At 32.9% G+C, this 23,794-nt stretch overlaps 2 protein-coding genes across 14 annotated transcripts in view; both read right to left on the reverse strand.

Annotated features, from left to right (window-relative positions):
• LOC115240678 (MAP kinase-activating death domain protein) overlaps positions 1-12,941 on the reverse strand; it is a 28,523-nt gene extending 15,582 nt beyond the window's left edge. For 5 of the 9 annotated variants that reach the window (XM_029816011.1, XM_029815998.1, XM_029815977.1 and 2 more), the window contains exons 1-23: positions 12,712-12,941; positions 10,153-10,383; positions 9,797-9,965; positions 9,541-9,706; positions 9,037-9,217; positions 8,530-8,687; positions 8,143-8,443; positions 7,649-7,981; positions 7,503-7,535; positions 7,024-7,136; positions 6,137-6,858; positions 5,681-5,919; positions 5,039-5,230; positions 2,837-3,232; positions 2,627-2,695; positions 2,336-2,536; positions 2,039-2,237; positions 1,655-1,750; positions 1,437-1,576; positions 1,202-1,360; positions 879-1,070; positions 616-703; positions 281-417 (exon numbers count right to left, since the gene is read on the reverse strand). In XM_029816011.1, the coding sequence (XP_029671871.1) occupies positions 281-417; positions 616-703; positions 879-1,070; positions 1,202-1,360; positions 1,437-1,576; positions 1,655-1,750; positions 2,039-2,237; positions 2,336-2,536; positions 2,627-2,695; positions 2,837-3,232; positions 5,039-5,230; positions 5,681-5,919; positions 6,137-6,858; positions 7,024-7,136; positions 7,503-7,535; positions 7,649-7,981; positions 8,143-8,443; positions 8,530-8,687; positions 9,037-9,217; positions 9,541-9,706; positions 9,797-9,965; positions 10,153-10,248 (4,380 nt within the window). In that variant the 5' untranslated portion in view covers positions 10,249-10,383; positions 12,712-12,941. Of the gene's footprint in view, positions 1-280; positions 418-615; positions 704-878; positions 1,071-1,201; positions 1,361-1,436; positions 1,577-1,654; positions 1,751-2,038; positions 2,238-2,335; positions 2,537-2,626; positions 2,696-2,836; positions 3,233-5,038; positions 5,231-5,680; positions 5,920-6,136; positions 6,859-7,023; positions 7,137-7,502; positions 7,536-7,648; positions 7,982-8,142; positions 8,444-8,529; positions 8,688-9,036; positions 9,218-9,540; positions 9,707-9,796; positions 9,966-10,152; positions 10,398-12,711 lie in introns of those variants that run through there. The other 4 variants (XM_029815992.1, XM_029816003.1, XM_029816021.1 and 1 more) reach the window with 4 other exon arrangements.
• A 1,637-nt stretch (positions 12,942-14,578) lies between these two features.
• The window catches only part of LOC115239699 (cholinephosphotransferase 1), an 18,012-nt gene continuing 8,796 nt past the window's right edge, over positions 14,579-23,794 (reverse strand). For 3 of the 5 annotated variants that reach the window (XM_029814375.1, XM_029814393.1, XM_029814401.1), the window contains 5 exons: positions 21,233-21,364; positions 19,926-20,084; positions 19,712-19,837; positions 19,487-19,628; positions 14,579-16,065 (listed from right to left, as the gene is read on the reverse strand). In XM_029814375.1, the coding sequence (XP_029670235.1) occupies positions 15,989-16,065; positions 19,487-19,628; positions 19,712-19,837; positions 19,926-20,084; positions 21,233-21,364 (636 nt within the window). In that variant the 3' untranslated portion in view covers positions 14,579-15,988. The remainder of the gene's footprint in view (positions 16,066-19,486; positions 19,629-19,711; positions 19,838-19,925; positions 20,085-21,232; positions 21,365-23,794) is intronic. The other 2 variants (XM_029814385.1, XM_029814368.1) reach the window with 1 other exon arrangement.

The following is a 23,794-nucleotide window of genomic DNA, read 5'->3' on the forward strand; positions in this document are numbered from 1 at the left end:
AACGTTAAACATTTATTGTGTGTTTTTGTTCGTTACAGGTTGTAGGAGGAACCGCGCGCTAAAGAAGCTGTCAAGTCAATAGCGTATACATTTTATTATAAAAAAAAGTTACTCTTCTCATCTGTTTTAGGACGGAAACATTTATGTTGCCAGTTTCAACAATCGCGCCCTTGCGACACCTATTATATAAAACTATCGATCAACTTGAAATTCGAGCTTAAAATAATGATTAAAATAATTGTCTGAATAGTTTGAGATATGAACCGGAAATTCTTTCTACCTCCGAATCAAATGAGGTGAGTTTGCTTAGAAGTTTTCCCTTCTTCGTAAACATATCCAGAAACATGTCCGTAGTCGATTGGCTCGTGTCCCCCATCGGCGGTGGTTGCGGCATGTCCAAATGTACTTGCGGCAGTTCTGATATTTCCCGAAAAATATTATTACCAGTTTATAATATACATTTATTTAAGATACATATCAATCATCTTTCAAATTGACAAATTTGATGTTTATTTCAAAGTTTAACAGAAATAAATAATTGGTCTCAATTATAGCAGTGCAATAAGAATTAATATAAATTTTCTCGCAACCGTGTTCGAAAAGAGAGACACATACCCGATTTTTGCGTAGTATCCGTGAAATCAGGTGGATTCGGAGATTGCGGTGATCTCAAGTTTTCTCTACTGCCGAACGGGCTAGATGCCTGCAAAATACAAGTATGTGTTTTCTTCCATTATCAAATATATAATGTGTACATATGTGTATATATATATATGCAAAAATTTAAATAAATATACATTTTAAATTGTTCTATATAACGTAATTTATATACGCATAAAATATATATGTATAGAAATGTATTTAAAATTTATATATACCTGCGACATCAAAGAACTGTCGAAACCACTTTCGGACAGATCTTTGCTCCAGTAGTGTGTGTGAGCGATTTCCATCAGTTGGAAGACGGAGGCCATCCCGCCTAATCCGAAATTATTATACGTATGCGCAAGACCATGCGTTACTGCTTGAAGGCACTTTAACATTCCCTTATACACGGGTTTCGATATGGGCTGTAAAAGATTAAAGCAAATTAAATAGTATTTAATTGCGTGTTTAATACGCATGATAATAAATTTAACAAACGATAAGGTACTCTTAAATAATTTGTGTGTCTGAAAATTAAGAGAAATTAAAAATTTACCACATCATCAATATGATCATCCGGACTAATTTTTCTATTTAGACCTTTATTCAGCTTCGTTACGACCAAATCTCTGTAATTTTCATCCTCCATTAGCTTCTTCAATCTATTCAATTTAAGCCAACCAACGCCTTCGCCAGCCAACACTTGCGTCACCACCTGAAAGAGATTTAGAAGAATTAAAATTGAGTAGAATTGTTATACGACAGTTAAGCTAACATTTACAAATACTTGCGTCGTTCAAGAAGGCTTGATTGTCGCTATTTGTGCTAGAACGTTCCGCGTTTTGCATTCTCTGCGCATCTTCTTGATTAACTTTATGCGAAGAATGTTTTATTAACGAGGAACGTTCTACCAATCCTGTCTTTCCTGCAACTGTCAATACACATATTTACGCGTTAAATTTTATTTTTAGATTCAAAAAATTAATCAACGTTCAAATATTACTCGTACCTTTAGGAAATGGTGCAAGAATCGGATTTATCTTTTCTTTCGATTTCTGATTCTGCGGGAAAAAGCTACTGCCTCGATTAGAATTATTTTTATTACCTGTAAGTTAGATATAACTTTATTATTCTTCTTCCTCGATAGATTAAATCGTTAATGGCTATCATGTAACGATAAAATTTATAGACACAGAGAGAAAATCTCAAAGAAAATTACAAATAGTAACGCAACAAAATAGTACAAATTTTTTTTTTTTTTTCCTAGAAAAATATATAATATATTGTTTCCTCTAGGTTTCATATTCTGTCACAGAATATATGGTATTATAAATTCAGAATTTTTAATTATTAATGAATCATATAACTCTCAATAGAAAAATACCAAACGTACCGAACAGATCGCTAAACATACTGCTGGTCTGCGCGGCAAAGCCATTTAGATCGCTACTAATATTGCTGAAAAAATCTCGCCCGACGCCGCTCCGCGTGTCCGACGCGACCAGCTGATTGCTAATCGAATCTTTCCGCTGCTGCGTCATATTGGGAGATGATGGTACATGTACTGGCGACTGTTGCGATTCTCCGAGGCCCTAAATGCAAATAAATAATAATTATATGGATAGATGTCTTCGATAGATTTTTAAAGTTAAAAATGCGAGTCTCTAAAATCTTAGATTTTTTCGTGTACCTTGAGCAAACCCTTCTTCGTGGCGACTTCTTTGGCACTTTTCGTCAAGTCTCCAAATGTGCTCTTGCCAACATACGTTAAATCGTCCAAAGTATTTTTACTGACACCCGTAGCAGTTTTGCTCATCTCTAGCGCGGTCTTGGACGCTTCTTGCACCGATTTGGTGGCCTCGCCCATCGCTTTCTTAGTTTGTTGCGTTAACTAATTATAATCAGAGTATAAGAAGAATCGCGATTAAGAATATATTAATTTTGTCGACGTTATAAGAAATAATGTTATAAAAAAACATACTTGTTCCAGCGGTGCGAACAGACTATCCTCGCTTGCCTCTGTAATTTTTTCTTTCGCTTGATGCGTGAGCTACGATGAAGAATAAATCGGATAAATAAATAACATCAAGAAAAAAATCTAACTATGACGCAATTATCCATTTGATAGAATTCTAGAAAATAAACGCAAATGATGATCATCATCATCATCACACGCCTTGCTTGTAAATACCTTGTCCATGTGCGCGAGTAGTCCGTCCTGACTGCTCTGCCTCGTGGTCTCGCGTACCAAGTCCTTGGCTTGGCTGGCGATCTGCTCGAACAGAGAGCCCTGCGAGCCTTGTCGGAGAACACCGTTTCCGGTAGAAGTGGTATTGGTGCTGGTGCTGCTGCCGCCACTATTTTGCCGTTGCACCGTGCTATTGTCGTTTTGTTTCTGCTGGATCGCAGGTCCAGCCGATGTCTGACGTTGAAGCTGAAGTGTCATCGACGCTTCATGTTGATGACTGGTGACGGCGCTTATCTGCCGCGGCAGAAGAGGCCCGCCGGTGGTGCTGAAGCTGGAGGCCCTCGCCAGGACGTTGCCAACGCTTGGCTGACGTTGTAGACCCGGACCAGTGGGTGGTACCTGGAAGAAAGTACTCGAGCATTTGCGACTATTCTTTATTCTCTTAAAAAAATAAACATTCTTCACAAAAAATCGGATACGCGAGTCTTTTCTCACCTCGCTTATTTTGAAAATTTTTATATTACCAATATAAAAGAGAATGCAAGTCGGTAAAAAAATATATGTAATATCCTACAAATTTTGTTATCATTAATAAATTAATAATTTCAATATATAAAAATCATGTGTTAATAAAAATGTTTTAATTACGCAGGATTTTATAATAAAAAAGATTCAAAAATTTTTATAATAGAAATAAATGCTTTTTTTCTATCTGGAATGTTACATATTAATTGACGTATAACACTTATAAAATACTTATACGTGGTATCTTAAGGTTTAAAATATAGAGCAATAAAGTTTAGTCATGCTTCAACAAAAGATGTCACATTAAAACGTACAAGCTTAGATAAATATATATATATATATATTGTACTTAACGATACAACTTATATCTATAAAGAAAATCATTATATTTTTTACTGTGGTTTAAACAGTGCATCATATTTGTATGCATATGTATATATCGAAAATATTGATCGTGTTTCTCAAGATTATCATTTAACTTATAATAATCAAATTTACACATAACAGTTTAAATTCGAAAACCTGTGTCGTTAGAGGAGAGATGAGAAAATATGTATGTACATGTATAATATATTTCATGTGTAGATGACGTGTACATGAAAAATCATGTGTTAATAAAAATGTTTTAATTACGCAGGATTTTATAATAAAAAAGATTCAAAAATTTTTATAATAGAAATAAATGCTTTTTTTTCTATCTGGAATGTTACATATTAAGTGACGTATAACACTTATAAAATACTTATACGTGGTATCTTAAGGTTTAAAATATAGAGCAATAAAGTTTAGTCATGCTTCAACAAAAGATGTCACATTAAAACGTACAAGCTTAGATAAATATATATATATATATTGTACTCTTAACGATACATTATATCTATAAAGAAAATCATTATATTTTTTACTGTGGTTTAAACAGTGCATCATATTTGTATGCATATGTATATATCGAAAATATTGATCGTGTTTCTCAAGATTATCATTTAACTTATAATAATCAAATTTACACATAACAGTTTAAATTCGCAAACCTGTGTCGTTAGAGGAGAGATGAGAAAATATGTATGTACATGTATAATATATTTCATGTGTAGATGACGTGTACATGAAAAAAAAAACGTGTAATATTATACGAGCATCTCAATATGCATTAACATATCTTGAAGAAATAAAGTAGAAAAAATATGTGCAGTATAATAAATTTATTCAGGCTGAGAAAGAAAATGGTACGATACACAAACTAGAAATCAGAGATTTAACTCAAATTTACGAAACTACATTTAATACTGAATATGATACATGAATGAGATTTGGTACGTTTGTATCTCAAGAGAGAGAGAGAGAGAGAGAGAGAGAGAGAGATGAGCGTGCAAAAAATAAAAACGATGAAGATGTCTAGAAAAAGATTCAAAACAAATGTAAAAGTGAGTGGCAAATGACGATTTGGAAATAAAATGCAAATCAAGAATAGAGAAGCCAACATTCTCTTTAAACAGTATTCTTGACAAAAAAATACGAAGAAGAAGAAGAAGAAGAAGAAATGACGAGGACAAGCATTCCACATACTTTCACAATTTTCCCTTGTTCAATCCATCTATCATGCATCAGCCCGAAATGTAATACTCGAGGATAGAGACATTCGAATGACAGAGTTAAAGGTAACATGGGGATGAGACTCACAGGAGTGACATATCTACTGACACGCGAGGTCCTGTGAGGAGCGGCAGGACGTTCAGTGTCGTTGAGCGAAGATTGAGTGCTTAAAGATCCCATCCCTGTGAATTGTCCTACCGAACTTTGTGCGCTCAGGATTGTGCGCGGTGTTATTGTCGACGCGGAGTCTGACTCAAAGCTACCACCCTCCTCTTTATCCTATGATCAAGTAATTTGTTAGCGTTCTAATCCGATGCTATTTCGTATATTATCGTAACGCTATATATCTTTTTTTTAGTATCTTTCTATTTAGTCATCGCATTCACATAAGAGCCACCCATTATGTGCGCCGATTTAGCAATATATAAAAAATTTACCACTTACTTTCGATGTAAATTATTCTGATGCATATATTATCAATCTTAAAAATCATTAATGATATAAAATTGCTGTTATGTGTTTCTTATAACAATAACCAAGAACATCGATTATTTTTAATTTTTAGATTTTTAGATTTGTCGCGTGTGTGTATATATATATGATTGCACAACGTGAATCGTGATTACATATATAAGTTATCCTTAAAGTATCATTAAGCGTATCAAAAGTAGTGCATTAGCGAAGGAGAGAGAGACAAAAGAGATTGCGAAAAAAATTTTATATACTTACATTAGTAGACTGCGAGCCTTCGTGAATTTTCGGATTTAATTCAAGTTCAGAATCTCTGTTAAAGCTTGGGCTGCTCAGATCACTGTGACTAGAAGAAGTGCTCGGTGGACTCTCGGGTCGTACCGGCGAATCTTCTTCCACTCCCGGATATTGCAAGGAACTCGGTGGATTGTAAACGTTCTTCGGATCCACCGAGAGTGACATTTGTTGAGGCTGGGTCGCTTGCGGACAATTGTAACCTGCAACATGCAAAAAATAAAATTAAATAATTATAATACTAAAGAATATTATAATATTTTACCACACAAATATAAAATTTTCTAACATTTATATCAATACAATCATATATATAAACATATACATTTCAAAAAATATTATAATATTAAAATTAAAGAAAACATCGTTTATAAATTTTGTTATAGGAGAAATAGAACTTCAAGACCCCAAAATACTCACCTGGTGATAGATCTGACGATGCCATCTCGGAGACAAAATCGCTCAAGGAGGAGTAGGAGGAACTTGTGCTTTCAGCACCCTCCGAGTCGGAGCCGCTCTCGTCTGTAGGTTGGCTCTCGTGCTCCCTCATCGCCTTCAAGGCGTTCGCCAGGGAGCTACCGGCATCCCAGACGGGAAAGTAGATCGGTTCGAGATTGGTCGCATACCAGCGCGGCTTGTCGCCGATCTGCGCGGGATCAAACACCCCCGTCTGCACCCGGAGAAAAGCCACGTTGCTAGGAGTGAGGGACCACTCGGCCAAGAACTCGACCGCCTGCGTGCGCGCAAACCTGTTGAGGAAACTGCTCTTCTTGGGTCGTGAGCGAAGGAACGAGTTGATCTGGAAGGCGACCACCGGCCGGGGATACAGCCGCAGGGTGCGCGTATGTTCGGTAAAGTTGGCCAGCAGATTCTGCGAATTGAAAAATCGCACCATGGCAACCCGCGTAGCAACGTCCACCGAGTCCACATCGTTTCCGTAGATGAACGCATTGAAAGGCGTCGAACTTTGTCCGATCGTTTTCATCGGATATGGGCCAGTCGGCCCGGATCCTCCGACCGTTTGCGACATCGACGGCCGACGAGGAGGACTCGACGACGAGCTCACGCCTGGCGAATTCAGCGGGGTGTGCTGAATATGCGCATACTGATCGATGCTCGGCCTGTGCTTCGTCGAAGCTACACTGTAAGATAACCGATTTTATTAATATCGAACGTATTTTTGTAGCTGCGCTCCCAAAATATTCAGACTACAAGCAGTAATGTATGACATTTTTTGCAATTAGTAAAAGATAATCTTATTTTTACTCGAATAGAAATTTGAAACAGATGAGGAAATTAAATCGTACCTTAAGGTGGAATGATGCGATGCAACGCTTTCTCTTCTACTTGGTGTCTGAAAAGAGAGACGTGACGAGATCTCCTGTGGGAGCAATGATGGGCCTGTCATACTGGCCATTGCCTGGAAATTCATTAAATGGTGAATAAATTGAATTAATGGGGTTCGCAGTTCGTTGCAATGTTCATTGTTCTATTGCGGTTTTATTTATACTGCTTTAAATCTACTTCCACTCTATAAATAAAAAACGATTACAAAATAATATTTTATCGATTAAAAATTATCGACTTTTAACAAAAAGAGGAACTACTTTTTTTCTACAATTGCTATTTCTATTTGCTATTTACAATTTTTATTCTAGTACTTTGGTAAATGCGTGTGGCGCTACAAGAGTCGACTCGACTCTTTACGTGATAAATCATGCATGCCGCTAGCTACGAAATAAAGAATATGGCACCAAGCGGACTGAGAATTATAATAAATATTTACACTAGAGCCAACTTGATCCATCAGTTGCATTGCCTGCGATGAGGGTAATGAATCATTAAACACGTTTAATTCTTAAACGTTTAATTTTGTAGTTAGAAAAGTTTACGAGTTTATATCGTCAATCGCTGTCGACAATATAATATTACCTGTTTCAGATGATTCTTCAAGATGGTACCCTCCGGTTCCGGCAACGGTGGCAGATTATCCTCGCCCAAAGCGTTTGGCGCCGTTATTTTATTGCTATCCAAATCCACGAGCCAGATATCGTCGGGCATCTTGAAGTTCTTTTTGTACATCAAGAAAGACGCGGGTATCCCAATTACGAAAGGAGTCGGCGCGAGCAGTAATTGTTCCGCACAACTCATGCATGTGGGTAACAAGGGTATTGCGGGAAACATGTATTCTAACGGGTAGATCATCGTGACAAACGCCATGACTGACATGGACAGAGCGTTGTAATCTCGGGACTGAAGCACAATCTGAAAATCAAGTTTCAATCGGTTCTGTATTAGTATTTCCCACGAGTATTCGCCAACTAGGTATGTTATAATTTATGATAATCTGTGTTCAAAGTATTTATATATTTTTTTTAGACGTCCATTGATATATATTTTCAACATTTATATCTGTGTATTCGTACCTTGTTCTCCAAGAGAATCAGCGTGAGAACCTTCAGACATATATCGACGCCGAGTAATTCTAACGGTAGATGCAGAGGAAAATCGACCAGGGTGAACCTAGTATGATCCGGCAAAGCGAAGCACAGCGGAGGCTGCACGTTGGGCGATATTATCTCGACCTCGACGCGCGTCTTTGCTGGAACAGGAACAGGGCTACTGAGCAACCGCAATATCCATGTCTCGATCTCGCGGACGTCATGGAGCACGATGGATGGCGTATCCCCCAGAACCTGCCCGGTAAGAACGCTCCAAACCGTGTCTCTGTAAGAAAAGATTTTGCATTCAATGAAATGTTAATATTTTCGCAAATTGTCACGAAATATCATACACAAGATGAGATTATGCACCTGTTGGTCTGTCGAGAGGCTCCCACTTTTTGCGGTGAAAAACTCTCGTTGCACGCGTCGATGATCTTCTTCAAAACGAAAAGACATTCCCGGAACATCGAGAGGAATGGATGATGCGAAATGATGCAGAGCGAAGTCAAGGAATGATTGCGAACCCTCTGTCGAAAACATTATAAAGACGTTAAAATATATTGATAAATGTTAATATAACTTTCATAGAAAATGATTGATAATAATGCATTATATCTGTGCATATATTCCTGAGAGCATCAGTTGTGTGTGTGTGTGTGTGTGTGTATGTGTGTGTGTGAATAAAAATTAAAAACTTGAATTTGATTGTTCTAAGATGATAAAATTTCTGAATGAAATAATTATTTCTTATATTATTATTATTCTTTATAATAATTATTTTTCCTAAATAAATTAATTACAGGATATTTTGTGATAATAATAGTTATTTCAAGCGCAAGATACATTAATCGATAAAGATAATCAAAAAATATCGACCTGACGTCTTCGAGAAGCGCGTGGCGATGGGGAATGACTGCCACCGCTCTCGCTGTCCCCGCTCGGTGCGATGAATTCCAATCTCGGAGCGTGGGGGACTTGTGGGGTATCCGAATCCCTTCTGCTGCTAGAGCAATCTCTCTCAGAATCACTAGGACCTACTGCACTGCTCCTATAGTCGCTATAACGAACGGCTAGAGATACAGTCTTATAAATGGAACTCTCTTTCGAGCGGATATTATATATGCAAGTAATTTAAATTCATTTTTTAAATACACGACGACAAACTTTTTTTATTTTTCAGTTTTAGAAGATTACAGATTTTAGATTCGTAGTTTTAGGAAAGAAGAGATTTTTTTGTTATATCGTTATTATGTGTCAAAAATATTATGTGAGCAAAACTCTTAAAATTTTTATAATTAAAATATAATTTAATTTAATTTTTCGTTGATCGATTGCAGAGATTAAATTAAGAAAGGGACAAATAATTATAAGCCATTTCACCTAGAAAAAGCGGAATCCGTGCTTCGCTCCATGCTCTTTCTCCAGCTCTCCCTTCGAAACGTGGTGTTGTATTTTTCCCTCTTGAGCGAAATTCCCCCGGCAGCCACAACCCCCGCCTTCTCCATAGGTCGATAAAAATTCACGCAGATTCCGTAACGTGTTCTTCCTGCATTTTTTTTCCAAATAATCTTTACAATTTATAGATTTTAACAATTTTGTGCAATGTATATGTATATGTATAAAAGAGATACCGAACCTGAATCTTTATCAGTGAGGGTGAAGGTGAAGGATGTCGCCTCTCGTAAGGCCATGCGTTTCGGTCCCACGCTACTGCAACCTTCCGGTTGACAGAAATAAACCATATCCAGAGGAAGAGGAAAATCCTTGTGATCCTCCACCGGATATCTGCGTAGCAATTCCGGGACCTATCAAACAGTAAGATTATTATATATTATCTTTTTCTTTTATTTATTTTAATTAAATTCTTTTTTTTTACATTCTGATTCTTTAAGAAAATAGATATATAGATTTATTGTAAACTTTATACATTCATTGAGATTTTTTGTAGATATAAAATTTTGCAAATGGGCTTATTCCTAAGTATTATTGTACCTGTACGGGCTGACGAGAGGCAGCAGGCGTTCTGGCCCCCACAATGGCGAGATAATCCACCAAACGGGGGCACAGGAACTTCTTCTGTATATCCATGATCGTGATCTATGTATGTACAGCTGTGTCACCGCTGTACACAGTGTATATAGGACAGCCGAGCCGCTGAACTTTCTTCAGGATCGTTTTCAATTTGAATCATGATTGCACCATTATCTCGCTTATTTATTCCACCTACAAATAAATAAATCAAGGATTTGCGCAGTTAACTTACGCCCTCTCTTATTTGCTGAACATTTCCGAGTAATTAGACTTTCGCTAACCCCGCGGACAAGCAAATTTAATTTATTCAATTTATCAGATAAATTCAATTTATTCATTTATCAGAGATATCCTACTTTTTTATCTCATATAGTCATTATCTTCAATGGCAGGCCTCTTGATTAAAGTGACAATAATTTCTTAGGAAAATGTCTTGCCGGTGTGATCATTATTTCTATTTTTATACAAAATTTTAAAAACTCCATATATCTTATACAAAATTTTCTTATAATATGATCAAGATTAATTAAAAAATATAATTACATTAGCACGTTTATTTCAGAATTGTGGGACACACATTAATAAGTTAAATTTCTTAACAAAGCAAACTTTATCGAAGCAAATGAGAGAAGCGGAAATTACGCAGAGCGACGATAAAGGGCCGGTAGGAACCAGTCAGAACGAGAACTCCGAGATCGATGATTCCGAAGACCCAAAAGGATATCTGTGTCACCGTGTCGAGAAAGAGAGCGGGTATTGCATGCGCGCGGCGGCCGGTGCCCCGTTTAATTCCCTCGCGATATTGAGCTCCTTCTCGTATTTCGCGCCGTAGCATAACGCGAGAAAGCAAACGTCATGTGTGGACACGAGGCCACGTACTTCCGTATGATTACATCGTACAGTCGCACGACAGACGATTAACGGCAGGAACAGTATGCGGACTCGACGTTAATAGAGTCTTTGACAACGCAAAGTCTTTTAAGAACATTTCGGTCTCTCAAGTATATCAAGGACTGAATCGCATTTGACTGAAAAGTTCGCTAGAGATGTTTAGATTCTTTTCAGTTTTTCTCGTTCTTTAAACATTTTTCTGCGCTATTTACCTTGGTGAATGAGAGGCAATCGATTTGAGAATTCAATGTGACAGTGGATTAATTCTTTTCTTTATAGGAGAGAAACTCGAGAAATTCAAAGGTTCAAGAGCGACACTTAAAAGAGTTGAGAAAATTATATACGTTTAAAAATCACTTCTCAAGTTCCTAAAAGTGTACTATATTATTATAGCAATAAATCTTTCAATTTTAGAATGATGCACCAAAGAAGAATTTGAGGAAGTCAATTTTAAAGTTCAGATCGCATGGTGACACTAAATTTTCCAATTTCAAAGAGACATTCATGTATTTTCATGTGTATATAAATTTATTCGCGACACTTGAAATCGATATATATGTGTAGCATTAACAAGGTTTCTAATCTCATGATTAAAAGTGGATTACGAGCTTTTACACATTAATCTGAAAGATTATGAAAGATGGAAGATTCTATAAAAGAAATCGATATATTGAAAAGAGATAAAGCAGAAGAAATGTCTTAAATACGACAATAAAATTCATTATAAAATCGATTAGGAAGAAAATCTCAGAGTAATTAAATTAAAAAATCCATTGAGAACAATTCACAAACATTTCGCAAAATTTTGCAACTTTTCGAACGCATTTCAATTACAATTACTCGATCCACGTTTCTGAAGTACAACTGAAATTATCGAGAGACAATGCGAAGACACTGAATAATAACATCCGGAATTATTTTCTCCAGGAGGTCGGAAAGTTGTACTCAGCTGCGATATTAAATAGTACCATCTGCGGCCAACCTGTTTTGATAAGGCACACACGATAGTATTGACCTTGTTAAGCTGCTACTCCGAAATGAATTCGATCGTAATATCGACTCGGAGTACACATCGATGTTAATAATTTTAAAATCGCAATCTACGCAGAGAAATTTCGATTAATTAATTTGGAGAAAATTTGCTTTAATCTTCGAAAAAGCAAGAAAAGCGACTTTTAATAGCGCGATTATACGCTAATGGCAGATAATTTCTCACCTCGCAATCCAGAGAGCAAATAGCACACATCGATCGTTTTGAGGAACTTAACTCAATCACTTGCGCGCGATAAAATTTAATTAATTATTTGCGGAAAATTAGCGAAGAACGCACACGACGCCGCATCGATCCCAAACTACGAACGAGCTCTATCAGGAGCTAGTTTTACCTTTCTTACTTAATATTTTTACCCGGGAAACCTCTTCGAGAAATTGCGACTCGCGCATCCAAATTTCGATCAATTTCGAATAAAAAAATAAATAAATAAATAAAAACGTGTTAAAAACTCGTGGACGAAAAAAAAAACCTACGATTGCTTCGCGTTAGATTGACCTCTGTTGCATTCTATCTATCGGGAAATAATTTCCCGTCCGCAAATCGCGGCGATAAAGAACGTTTTCTCTTCCACTTACATTTTATGGTGCACGTTAACGTGAAAAAATGACCGCACGTCCTCGTCCGATCGCCATGCAAATGACAGGCCGACAACGATGTTCCGCCCGCATCAGCCGAATGGCGATATCACACTATCATACTGGTCGACGCGCCCCGGAGATCCCGCAGCCGTCCCGACGTCGGCGCCGTCGTCGATCGTTCGCTAAGCAGGCGCAGACGTCTCGGGCCTCCAGTAACGGCGCTGAACGTCCCGCTCCGTTCTCCTTGTTTTTTCTTCTTTTCTTCCGCTTTTTCCATTGGGACGCACTATCGTCGCATATCCTCTGACGTTTCGTCACCTGAGCCCGTCGAAGCGTGGCTGATTAATGAACAGGGCATGTTGGCTCCAAGCCAGCGCTTTCAGCTCTGAATTGCCTTGAACTCTTTTCTACATATATATAGACTATATTAGACCATATTGATTTTTTCATATAAAATATATAGAATGTATGATATGCAGACCGTATATTTCTCTTTTTATAAAATGAAGAAAAATGTGGATCGTATCTATTCTTTTGTATATATTTTAAATTGTATACTGATCTTTTTTTTTTCATATAAAAGATATAAAGAATGTGGCTAATAATTTGTTGGTGATACCAAGGATTTTAAAAATATAATTTCATCACATGATTTTAGTTTACATAATGCATTCTTAGTTTTTATATTTAAATAAAAGAAAAAATTAAAAAATTACTCGTTGCAGGACTAATTATAAATAAAATAATTTAAGTTTATTATATACTTTACAAGAGAATAGAAATATAATCTCATTTTTCATAATTCATGATATTTTTATTGCAGGAACATTCTATCTCAATTCAATCCAATAAGATCAAATAAAGTCGACAAATCATCATTTCTCGTATTTCTTATATATCGCTAGCTAATATTTCATATCATCTTTCTACTTGATATTTTAATAGAATGATATTTGATCAACAAGATTTCTAAATCATCGACAGGTGATTTTTTAGTTCTTTCCTCGAGCTTAGTCCCAAAAGTCATCTCTTAAATTCATGTTAAATCCAATCCATCCGATAAAAAATGAAAGAAAAAATTTAAATTACACTTATCCCAGAAGACTATGGCAAACTCCATAACGAGTTGGGAAACGCGTAGTTTCCATTTTTTTTTCAGTATCGCTTTGAATCTCTTCAATTAATAAGAGCTTAAAAACTTAAAGCTTCTTAATTCGGTCCTGCATATCCAGAAGTACGTCCCTTGGCCCGGTTGGCGTATTCGCGCAGCGTCACCAGCCGGATCAATAACGCCCCGTCAGGTTCAGCTGAATGTCTGGGGGTGCGTGGAGGAAGACAGGCGGGGATGGGAACGGGGCCGCTTGCGGGCGTCTAGGTCGACTAGGTCGAGTCCGACGATACGTAAAAGCGACGGACCGAAGGCAGGATGAAGGACAAGGGTGCCGTCTTCGACGTTTGTTTTCGGTTGTGTCCAAAATGCTCCACGTGGAAATTCTTTCATGGGGGGTCGTAGACGACGGGGGTTGGTGGCGTTTCGAAACGCGCAGCTTATGCAAATAACGCGGATGAATAATAAGAGTCCGCTTATTTCTACCGCGACAATTAGTAGACATATATTTATATTGATGACTCCGTTTTAATATATTCAAATATATCATTCGATGTAACATGCTTGATATTAAAAGAGAGATTAAAAATACACGCATCGGAAGGAATACAATGTTTTTTCTATACGAGACTTAAAATTTTTCGAGAAAAATAATACTAGAAAATAGTTAGAAATTAATATATTCTATTCTTCCGCTTCCTCTTCACACAAACTTGGGATATCTTTTTAGGAAAATCTATAAAAGAAAATTAGTTATTACGTTCGTATAAATTTTATTAAATAGAGTATGAATAATAAATTACGATTGCGTTAAGATAAAAATATCTTAGTATCTGTATATATATACAGCATGATAGCAAATTATCTTACGCTGTGCGAACACCACAGATTAGATCGCAAATATTTCATTATTTGCCCGATAAAGGATAATTATCTTCCTTAAACATTAATGAGAAATAAGTAAAGATCTAATTCGTTCGTTAGATTTAATTTTTGGTTAAAAACAAAATTTTCACACAAATAATAAAATCGAGATAGATATATATCTCTATATATAAAGATTCATCAAAAAATTCAAAAACTATAATTAACATTCATAATACTGTAGTGTTCGTTTACTAGCTTATACATACAGGTATATTCAACATTCTCCTGCAAACTTTCGGAGAGAGTTACCTTTCCTTATGTATATCATTCTATTTCTGTATAAAATATATTTCTGATTTTCCAACTATATAGTTCTATAACTATATAGTTCTATTTCTCTACATCGCTGCCTAAAAGAAAATTAATCCTGCATTACGAGCGATCATATTAAAACGACGAACCACTAGATCAAATATTGTTTTAATATTTAGTCAAAATACTATTTCCATCTAATCTAATCTTATATTCTACATTTCATCAGACTTAATTTTGATATTTATTAATTCATCTAACAAGTTAAATGTATCAATATTTTATCTCAAAAATTCAAAAGATCTCTTTTTTTTAACGAACTATCAGCGCGACAATTCATTCATACATTTCCGTCACAATACAAGTATAGTATTCTTACAAATACCTTCAAATTCGCTATTTTAAAGATTGCATCTATTTGAAAGCGCTAAATTATCTTTTCGTTCCTATACAACTGTTTAAGTAATATCCTTTAAGTAATACCGTAGAGCAAGTACAAATATAATAAAAAAAAAAAATGATTTTACTCGTAAATGCAGCTCGGTACAATTGTTACAAACACGTCGGAACGTATCATTATCATTGACTCAATTGTATTGCTAACACTTTTGTACTGTTTCCGTCAAAAATTTCATTACGATCTCTGCATATGTATATATATATTCGTCCGCATTATTGAAATAATGTACATAATATTGCGTCATAAAAAAGATGCGAGAGATATCTCTTTTTTCTTTTATACGCAAGCACACGTATGCAAGATATATCTCGTGTATTCGTAAGACAAGATACATAAATTATTCCTCGTGTTTCGCCACGTGTATTCCCGCAATTATCGTTTGTAACATTATCAGACGATAATCTAGCGCGACGATAATTAACATGACGCCTTATTATTCTGCCTATTACAATCAATCGGATGTTATTGCGTTTTAAATCGTAGAACGTAGAATGTAGAGCTGATTAACAATATTATTATCGCTAATATCAGAGGTCGACGGTCGTATCAGATCCGTAATGATGTTCCTCGTCTAATAGCGGCTCTTCCTCCACCATCATGTGAACTGTGAACAAAACTTGTCATGCATACCAACGAATACAAACATACGACACATATATCCTAATGCTCTCTATACTTAATATCTTTGACAGCATGTTTTGACAGATATTCAAATTTGACTCACTTGAGAATTCACATACAACAAAATTGAAGAGTATAGAAATGAGATTCACGTTCTCCATTTTTTACGTTTCGTGATAAAACTACAAAACTATTTTCGCATCTTCAAAGATTTAAATAATTTGCATAAATGACGACAAAGGAGTAATTAGTTTGTTTCTTGCGAAAAATATGCAATAATGAAGATAAAAAAGGAACATTTAAATGCCACATTAAATCGGAGAACATAAATTCCTTTCTTCTCTTAAGCGCTTCTATATTTCTCAATCCCAGATACGTTCATCTAATCAAATGTTCAATTTCTTTGCGAAAAACATGTATATAGCACTCTACTGTATCAATAATATACATCATTTCTGGCATTTTTCATATATCGTTCTCGCAATAACTTGAAGACAAAATCCAAGCAGCAGGCAGAAAAACATGCAAAAAATAATTCTGACTTATAATATGCTACATAAATAAAAAAGCCATGCAAAAATTCTTCATACATTTACACGAGACAAATAATTTATAATTTACTCGTAATACTAGAGGAATAAAATTTCTTCTGATTGTGAAAAACTGAAAAAAGAAACTTTGTCATGCAATATAACTATCATTATATAGTCACATTTAAAGTAATTGCCACATACACTATTCATCTTACACCGACTAAAATTAATACTGCACAAAGATAAAATTATATTACATCAATTTTTGATTTGCAATTTGTTTTAATTTACTAAAAAAAGATTAATAATCTATTAAATGTAAAAGGTAATGCTATACACATTATTAATTCTTACATCTTGTGGATGTACAAATGAATTGAAGTTAATCCTTTAGAAATAAACATAAATGCACATGCAAATAACGATTTGAAAACGTGCAAAAAGCTGATAACAGTTCACTGTTCGTAATATACACATAATACATAGCAATATTACACTGATATACATAAGATATTTATATCAGTGATGCATTTTCTTAATATATAGAAAAAAACATTTATATTTTAATCGATCTATCCCAACATAGACTCTCACAATGATAATCACATTACCTTCTCATGTTACGTCTTAAGCAAATTTTGCACAAATAACGACTTTAGATGAAGCAGAAAAGCAGAAGACATGCACACATTAACTTTTCGTGTGATATTTTGTGAATAATAATAATTTTATATTTGTTTCTTTTATTTTTACCAATTTTTTCTTTTTCTAAAGTGGAATATGCACCACAATATGTAAAATTTTTTTGCTATTGTTGCATTTCCATAAATAAATTAAAAAATTTATTTTAAATAGCATAATTTTCTAAATATGATGCAATACAATTAACATTAGATTTGTCGAGTACGACTTCAATAAACTGATTCTTCCAAAAAAACTTTTAACGAGTCTGGTTAAATTAGAATGAAAAATAATTATAGTATAAATTCATTTATCCAGAATATATAATGTATACAATGAACAAACAAAACTCGAGAAATACAGTTCAGTTCGATAAAATTACATTTCATTTAACGTAACATTTATAGTACTGCCTTCACAAAAATATAATTATAGTTAATCATTTATCTGCTCTACTTCATCCATTTACAACAATAATATAATGCTTTTAAATGGAAAATAATTTTAAAATTATTTTCGACCGCGCATTTTGTTAAATCACAATAAAAAAATGGAAGGAACATTTTAATGTATCTAAAAAAAAAAAAACTATATTGCAATTGAGATATTTTATCAATAAGGAAAGGTTTCCTTTGTTATATTATGTCCTCCTAGAGTAACATTCCTTTAAGAATAGTACAATAGAAAAATTATGAATATGAACATTCCGAATATCTATTATATACCAAGTTTTTGCAGTTTGTATATCTAATAAATTTAATAATGTATTATAAAAATTTAATTACTTATTATTTAGCACAAGAGGAAATATTATTCTAATAAAATTACATATGTAATATATTATACAAATAATAATTAAGCATGTATCTGCCATTTGCTTGTAACATTTTGTGTAAAATGTGTATATGTATATACGTAATATATTTAAAATATATATTATATATATATACGCGTGTCTTAGAATGTGTGTGTACACTTACATAAAGAACCTTTTAATAAAATATTTGTCTTAATTGTATCTATTGTCATACAATATAGAAGTAAACAAACGTATCTAGTGCAAAGTTATAACTGTCTTTAGCCTCTTTGTATATTCTGATGTATCTCACATAATTCAATTTATCCTATCTTCTTTTTAAATTGTTTTTTTTTATCAAATACACAGACACACGCATGAAAGCAGAAATAGAAAATGTTCATGACGCACATTCCACATTATCAAAATATTGAAAAGAACTTCAGACTAAATTTTGAAAAAAACTTCATACAATTCGTTATACTTGGTAAACATATCTCGAAGGGAAAAAAATTTTCTTTTTTGATATATTGTACAACTTCTGTTAACAAATACAAATAAATTTATATCCCCAAATGTATTAATTGCGTTCTTTGATAAACTGAAGTAAAAAATGTATCAAGATATCTTTAAAAACACATTATATAAAATTGTTTAAATACTGTATTAAATGATGAAAAGAATTTCATAAATCTTATTACATTATATTAAAAAAATATTAATTTGATGTAGCATTCAGAAAACAATCTGACCTTAATTTTCCATCGACTAGAGTTATTTATGAATAATGTCTTCTCATTTTGATTTTTAATCTTGCATTTGATGCGTAATTTCTATTATGCTATAACAAGAATCCTACAGTAATGAAGAAGGTACATATATCGAAATCAGATAAATTATCATATTAAAAAATTTTCGATTAATAATTATTGATATAAAAAAAAACTTTATAACATCCTCATATAGCCATCCTTATTTATGTGTACATCGTATCTCTCTTCCTGCATAGTAGATTATATAATTTTTTTATCTTATATGGAGCGGATGCTATTCTTATTACACGATCGAGAGACATTTTCTTATTTTGATGTACAGTACACTGTACTGAAAGTTCATAATAATTGCTCTAATCAGTTCGATCAAAACTTTAATCGCAAATGTTATTCTTACTAGTCTGTGAAACGCAACAAATCATAAATTAAATGTGATAATAAATGAACTGTACTATTCGAATATCTATATACACGGAACTTGTCAAATGTTTATACTTTGTTACAATACAATCTCTTTATACAATACACGCGCGTCAGACGAATCATACAGAGCATTCATTATCACTAGTTGACTCTAGTGATGTTTCTTATGCAATCTGTTACGTTGTGACCTATTAGTACCATTTTTCTCGGCGGCGTTAGAAATCTGAGTAGTACTTGTATGATGGTCGCATGGTATCCTGAATAGCTTAATCTTCATGTGATCACATATTTCAAGACACACTTGAGCACTATACCGAAAGAGATCCAGAGTAACCCAGATCTAAACATATTATATAGTTATTTGAAAATCTGAATCTCATGTAGGATCGAATCGTCAATAGATATAAGAAGTGCGCAACTTACGAAACACAGCCAAAGAACATAATACTCCTTGATGAAAAAATTGAAATATTGATTGAGGAACAGCATAGCTGGACCGATCAGAGAACTGTCCAAATATTGCATCTCATTTTTGGTCATATGAGCAACCTGATAAAATAATAAGATATATGAGACACGATATTTATATGAATACTTACAAACGATCGATATATAATACTGATATATACATACGTACCACTAATCTGTTGGTAACTTTGGCCGCAACCATCCCAAACGCAAGTATGTACAAGGCTGAATGATTTTCATAGACATGCTCAGCGCTTTTTCTATATATTATAAAAGCTGGTACTATCACGAAACTAAATGGTATAATTGGTGATAAGACAGATGTTCCCTAAAACAAAATTCATCTTATGCAGAAAAATTTAAAAGTATTATATTTATATACAGAGATTATTTTATATTTATAAAAAACGACGAAAAAGTATATATTTTGATCAAATAAGCTTAAATAAAAATTTGTTAATTAAAAATGTCTTTAAAATTAATATCTGCTGATAATAATATGATATCTACACCTATATGATATATATAAATACATACTAAAATTATCTTATACATTATTTAAATGTATATTCAATGTAAAAATGTATTAATCAAGAAAGATATATATATTCTTATACATTGCTTAAATGTATATTTGATGTAAAAATATATTAATCAAGAAACAATTATAATATTATTAACACAAATATACTACTGTTGTGTGTGCATTCAACGAGAAAAAACATTGCATATATAAAGAAAAATGTGTTAAGCAATGTTAAATCTAAAAAAAAAATATATGTAGAAATTAATATAATATTTACTCAAATTAGTGCAATAGATAAATTATTCTAAATAAATATTTAGAAAAAAATGGATTAAGTATAAATATTGTTATAGGAAAAACATAATTTTAATTATCATTACAATATAAAATATAGCTTTATTTGACACATGCAATATAATATACATTAAAAATAAAACTCGCAATATTAAAATACTATGGGATAAATATTTTAATAGCACATAAGCGATACATAGCACTTTTCATTATCAGCTTTTTTATATCTATTTTTTTCTACAGCTTTGTAACATGCATGCAAGAGAATTTGGCGTGAAAAACTTGGAAAAACAATAAAATTAGATTCATATATTACGATATAACTGCAAAATATAATGGAGGAAGCAATAGATAGGAATGTATATGAGATTTCTCTGTGAGGAAGAAGTGTGGTATAACAAATATCAACATAAGTGTGAAAATATAATAATATGATGAATAATTTTATACGACGCTGTTAGATTTAGGCCCATCATGATACACATCTACAAGAATGAAATTCTACTATTATTTTCAAATCATACAATTTGTCTCATACTAAGGAATATAATATATATGTAAAATACATTATTAATTTAAATGGGCCTAAATCACATACTAAACGAAAAAAAAGTGCACTACACAATGTGATCCCACTACTTTTTCAGCTGACTTACTGCGACGGTGGAGCCATTTTTTCCGACACCACCGGCGAGAATGACGGATATGCTGCTCTGTGCAAGTAAAATAGCGATGCCCACAGCAGCCCATAATGGAAACACCTTCACCTCTGTGCCAGTGTATGGCAACTGTATAAGCGACACGAAAGATCTTTTGATTAGAATTGTCAAAAAAGTCACCCTTATACCAAGGACTTTCTAATACTTTATATAATACTTGACATGTTAGTTTACTAATAATTGCCAAGTTACAAATCAAAAACTATATGTTGTTCGCTTTTGAAACAATTTCTTATTTTGTTTTTAAATATCTTGTTAACCAAAATTACAATTTATGATGTTACCACAAAACACAACAGAAATATGTGCAATATTAAAATATAATAATAATTATTATTAAGAATAATTAAAATATCTATAAATTCCATGTTAATTACAATACATATATTCATAGCTAAATATGATACACCCTCGTCGCTTCCATGGTTTCTAATTCTACTTTGTATTTGTTTTGTGTGTGCAGTAAAGTATTTATATAAAATATATATATATATATATATATATATTCTCTTTTTTTTTTTTTTCAAAATATATATCTCTTTTGCTTCTTAAAAATATGAAACATTTTTTACTGACACAAATGCTTGTTTTTTGTATTGCACTGACTTAGAGTTTTCCTCAAATTGAGATTTCCAAAGTGACGAAAAAAAAATACTATGTGTGCCCTAATTCTGCATTAGTTCATCTATTTTAATGTTGCATTTACATTCTTTTTTTTTATCCATTTGGTATTTTACCAATTATAATGCCATAATCACATAACAGATAATCGAAGAAATGTTATAATTGACTGTAAATATATAGCTATTTAATCATTTTTGTTTATCTAATATTGAAATGTGATCAAATAGCCAATTTCAGCTATGATGAACGATTGTACGATATAAACACGCATTAATAAAGCTTCTTTTCTTTTGATAAGATAATATGTAAATAAAATGTGAGATGTTTGCGTTTTTTTTTATTTACCCATAATTCAATGTATATATTATACATATATGTTACATATATTTATATTTGATTTTAGCCATGTAGCAAGATCACAAAGTTTTCATGGATCAATAGGATTAGCAATCAGCGACTGGAGCGATGAGGAACCGGTCATATCCGCAGACGAAGCCTCTCTATATTAGGATCGTCTCAGAGTTATTGTGGGTAAACAAGAAACGAACAAGTAGTGAAAGTAATATAAAGCCAATTACAAAAATTCTTGTATATAAATCGCAAGAATGAAAGAATTTTACAGAATGTTATATATAAGAAAATGAGCTATATATCTAAATCTCCTATATATCTAAATCTATCTCTGAAACGATTTTAGCGAGATACAAGTGTAGCTCTACTCGTAAAATCTTCTCTATAATATAAATTTTGCGCATTGAATCTCGCACGTTTGTAAAAATTTCTGAGTTAGAAAAAATTGTGCTTCCCTTCCAAAGGTGATATTTAAAAATTATATGCCCAGAATTTGCTATATTAATGTTAGAACGTCCAATTGCTTGTATTTATTTAATTTGTAAAGAAAAAGACGTTCTTTTTTTTCTTTATTTATATTTTTCATTATGTATAAATATGCAAAATATTGCCTAAATGTAGTTAAAAAATGTTTTTTATGAATAATAATATTGAAAGGAAAAAAGAAAGAAATAAATATATAAAGGAAAATCTCACACACAAGATGTCCTAATTATTAAGTGAGAAGATGTGCAACAACATATATGATATCTAATTTATATAGAGAATACTAAAAGTATAAAGAGAAATATATGTGTGTCATTGGTTTAATTACGATTGGACCAATCGCGTAGCGTTTATGTACAAATATTTGTATTTATATGGCATCTTGCTCCATCAATGCAGCCAATTTATCTAACTATAAGATATATACATGTCCTCGCATTACTCGAGTAATAATATAATCTAGGAAGAATTTTTTTTCATTAAAAGCAAAAATAGAGCAAAACCTGAGAAAAGTCTTTACAAATCTATAAATCTTTTTTGTTCTATTAGATTATGATTGAATGACGTACATTATATTGTTTGTAATTGTGAATATAAACTCACATCGGTGACGCTCGCAATTTTTCTTTGTTAGAATAATTATTGATATAGAAAAAATAACGTGCTACATCCTACTTCAACTTCAAAGCGCGCAAAATGAATTAAAATTTTTTCTCTATGATAATTTAATGTGATCATAAAGAGCTTTACGGTGATTTTAATCATTAAGATGTATATATCAATATCGATCAGTTTAATTGTATATTCTTTCTTTCAGTTTTACATGGAAACTAAAGAATTTTTTTATGATTTGATTCTAAATTGAATTATCTCTGTAACATACTCGAGCAGTTAATATTACATGACATATTGATATAACATAAGACATATTTTATATATGAATACTTGTTCAGAAGATTGTCATTTATCACTTGTTTATCATATATATATATATATATATATATATGATAAACAAGGTTCAAACCCTTATATTACTAA

Source organism: Formica exsecta, unplaced genomic scaffold (assembly GCF_003651465.1).
Source record: "Formica exsecta isolate Colony F162 unplaced genomic scaffold, ASM365146v1 scaffold117, whole genome shotgun sequence".
Lineage (NCBI taxonomy): Eukaryota > Metazoa > Arthropoda > Insecta > Hymenoptera > Formicidae > Formica > Formica exsecta.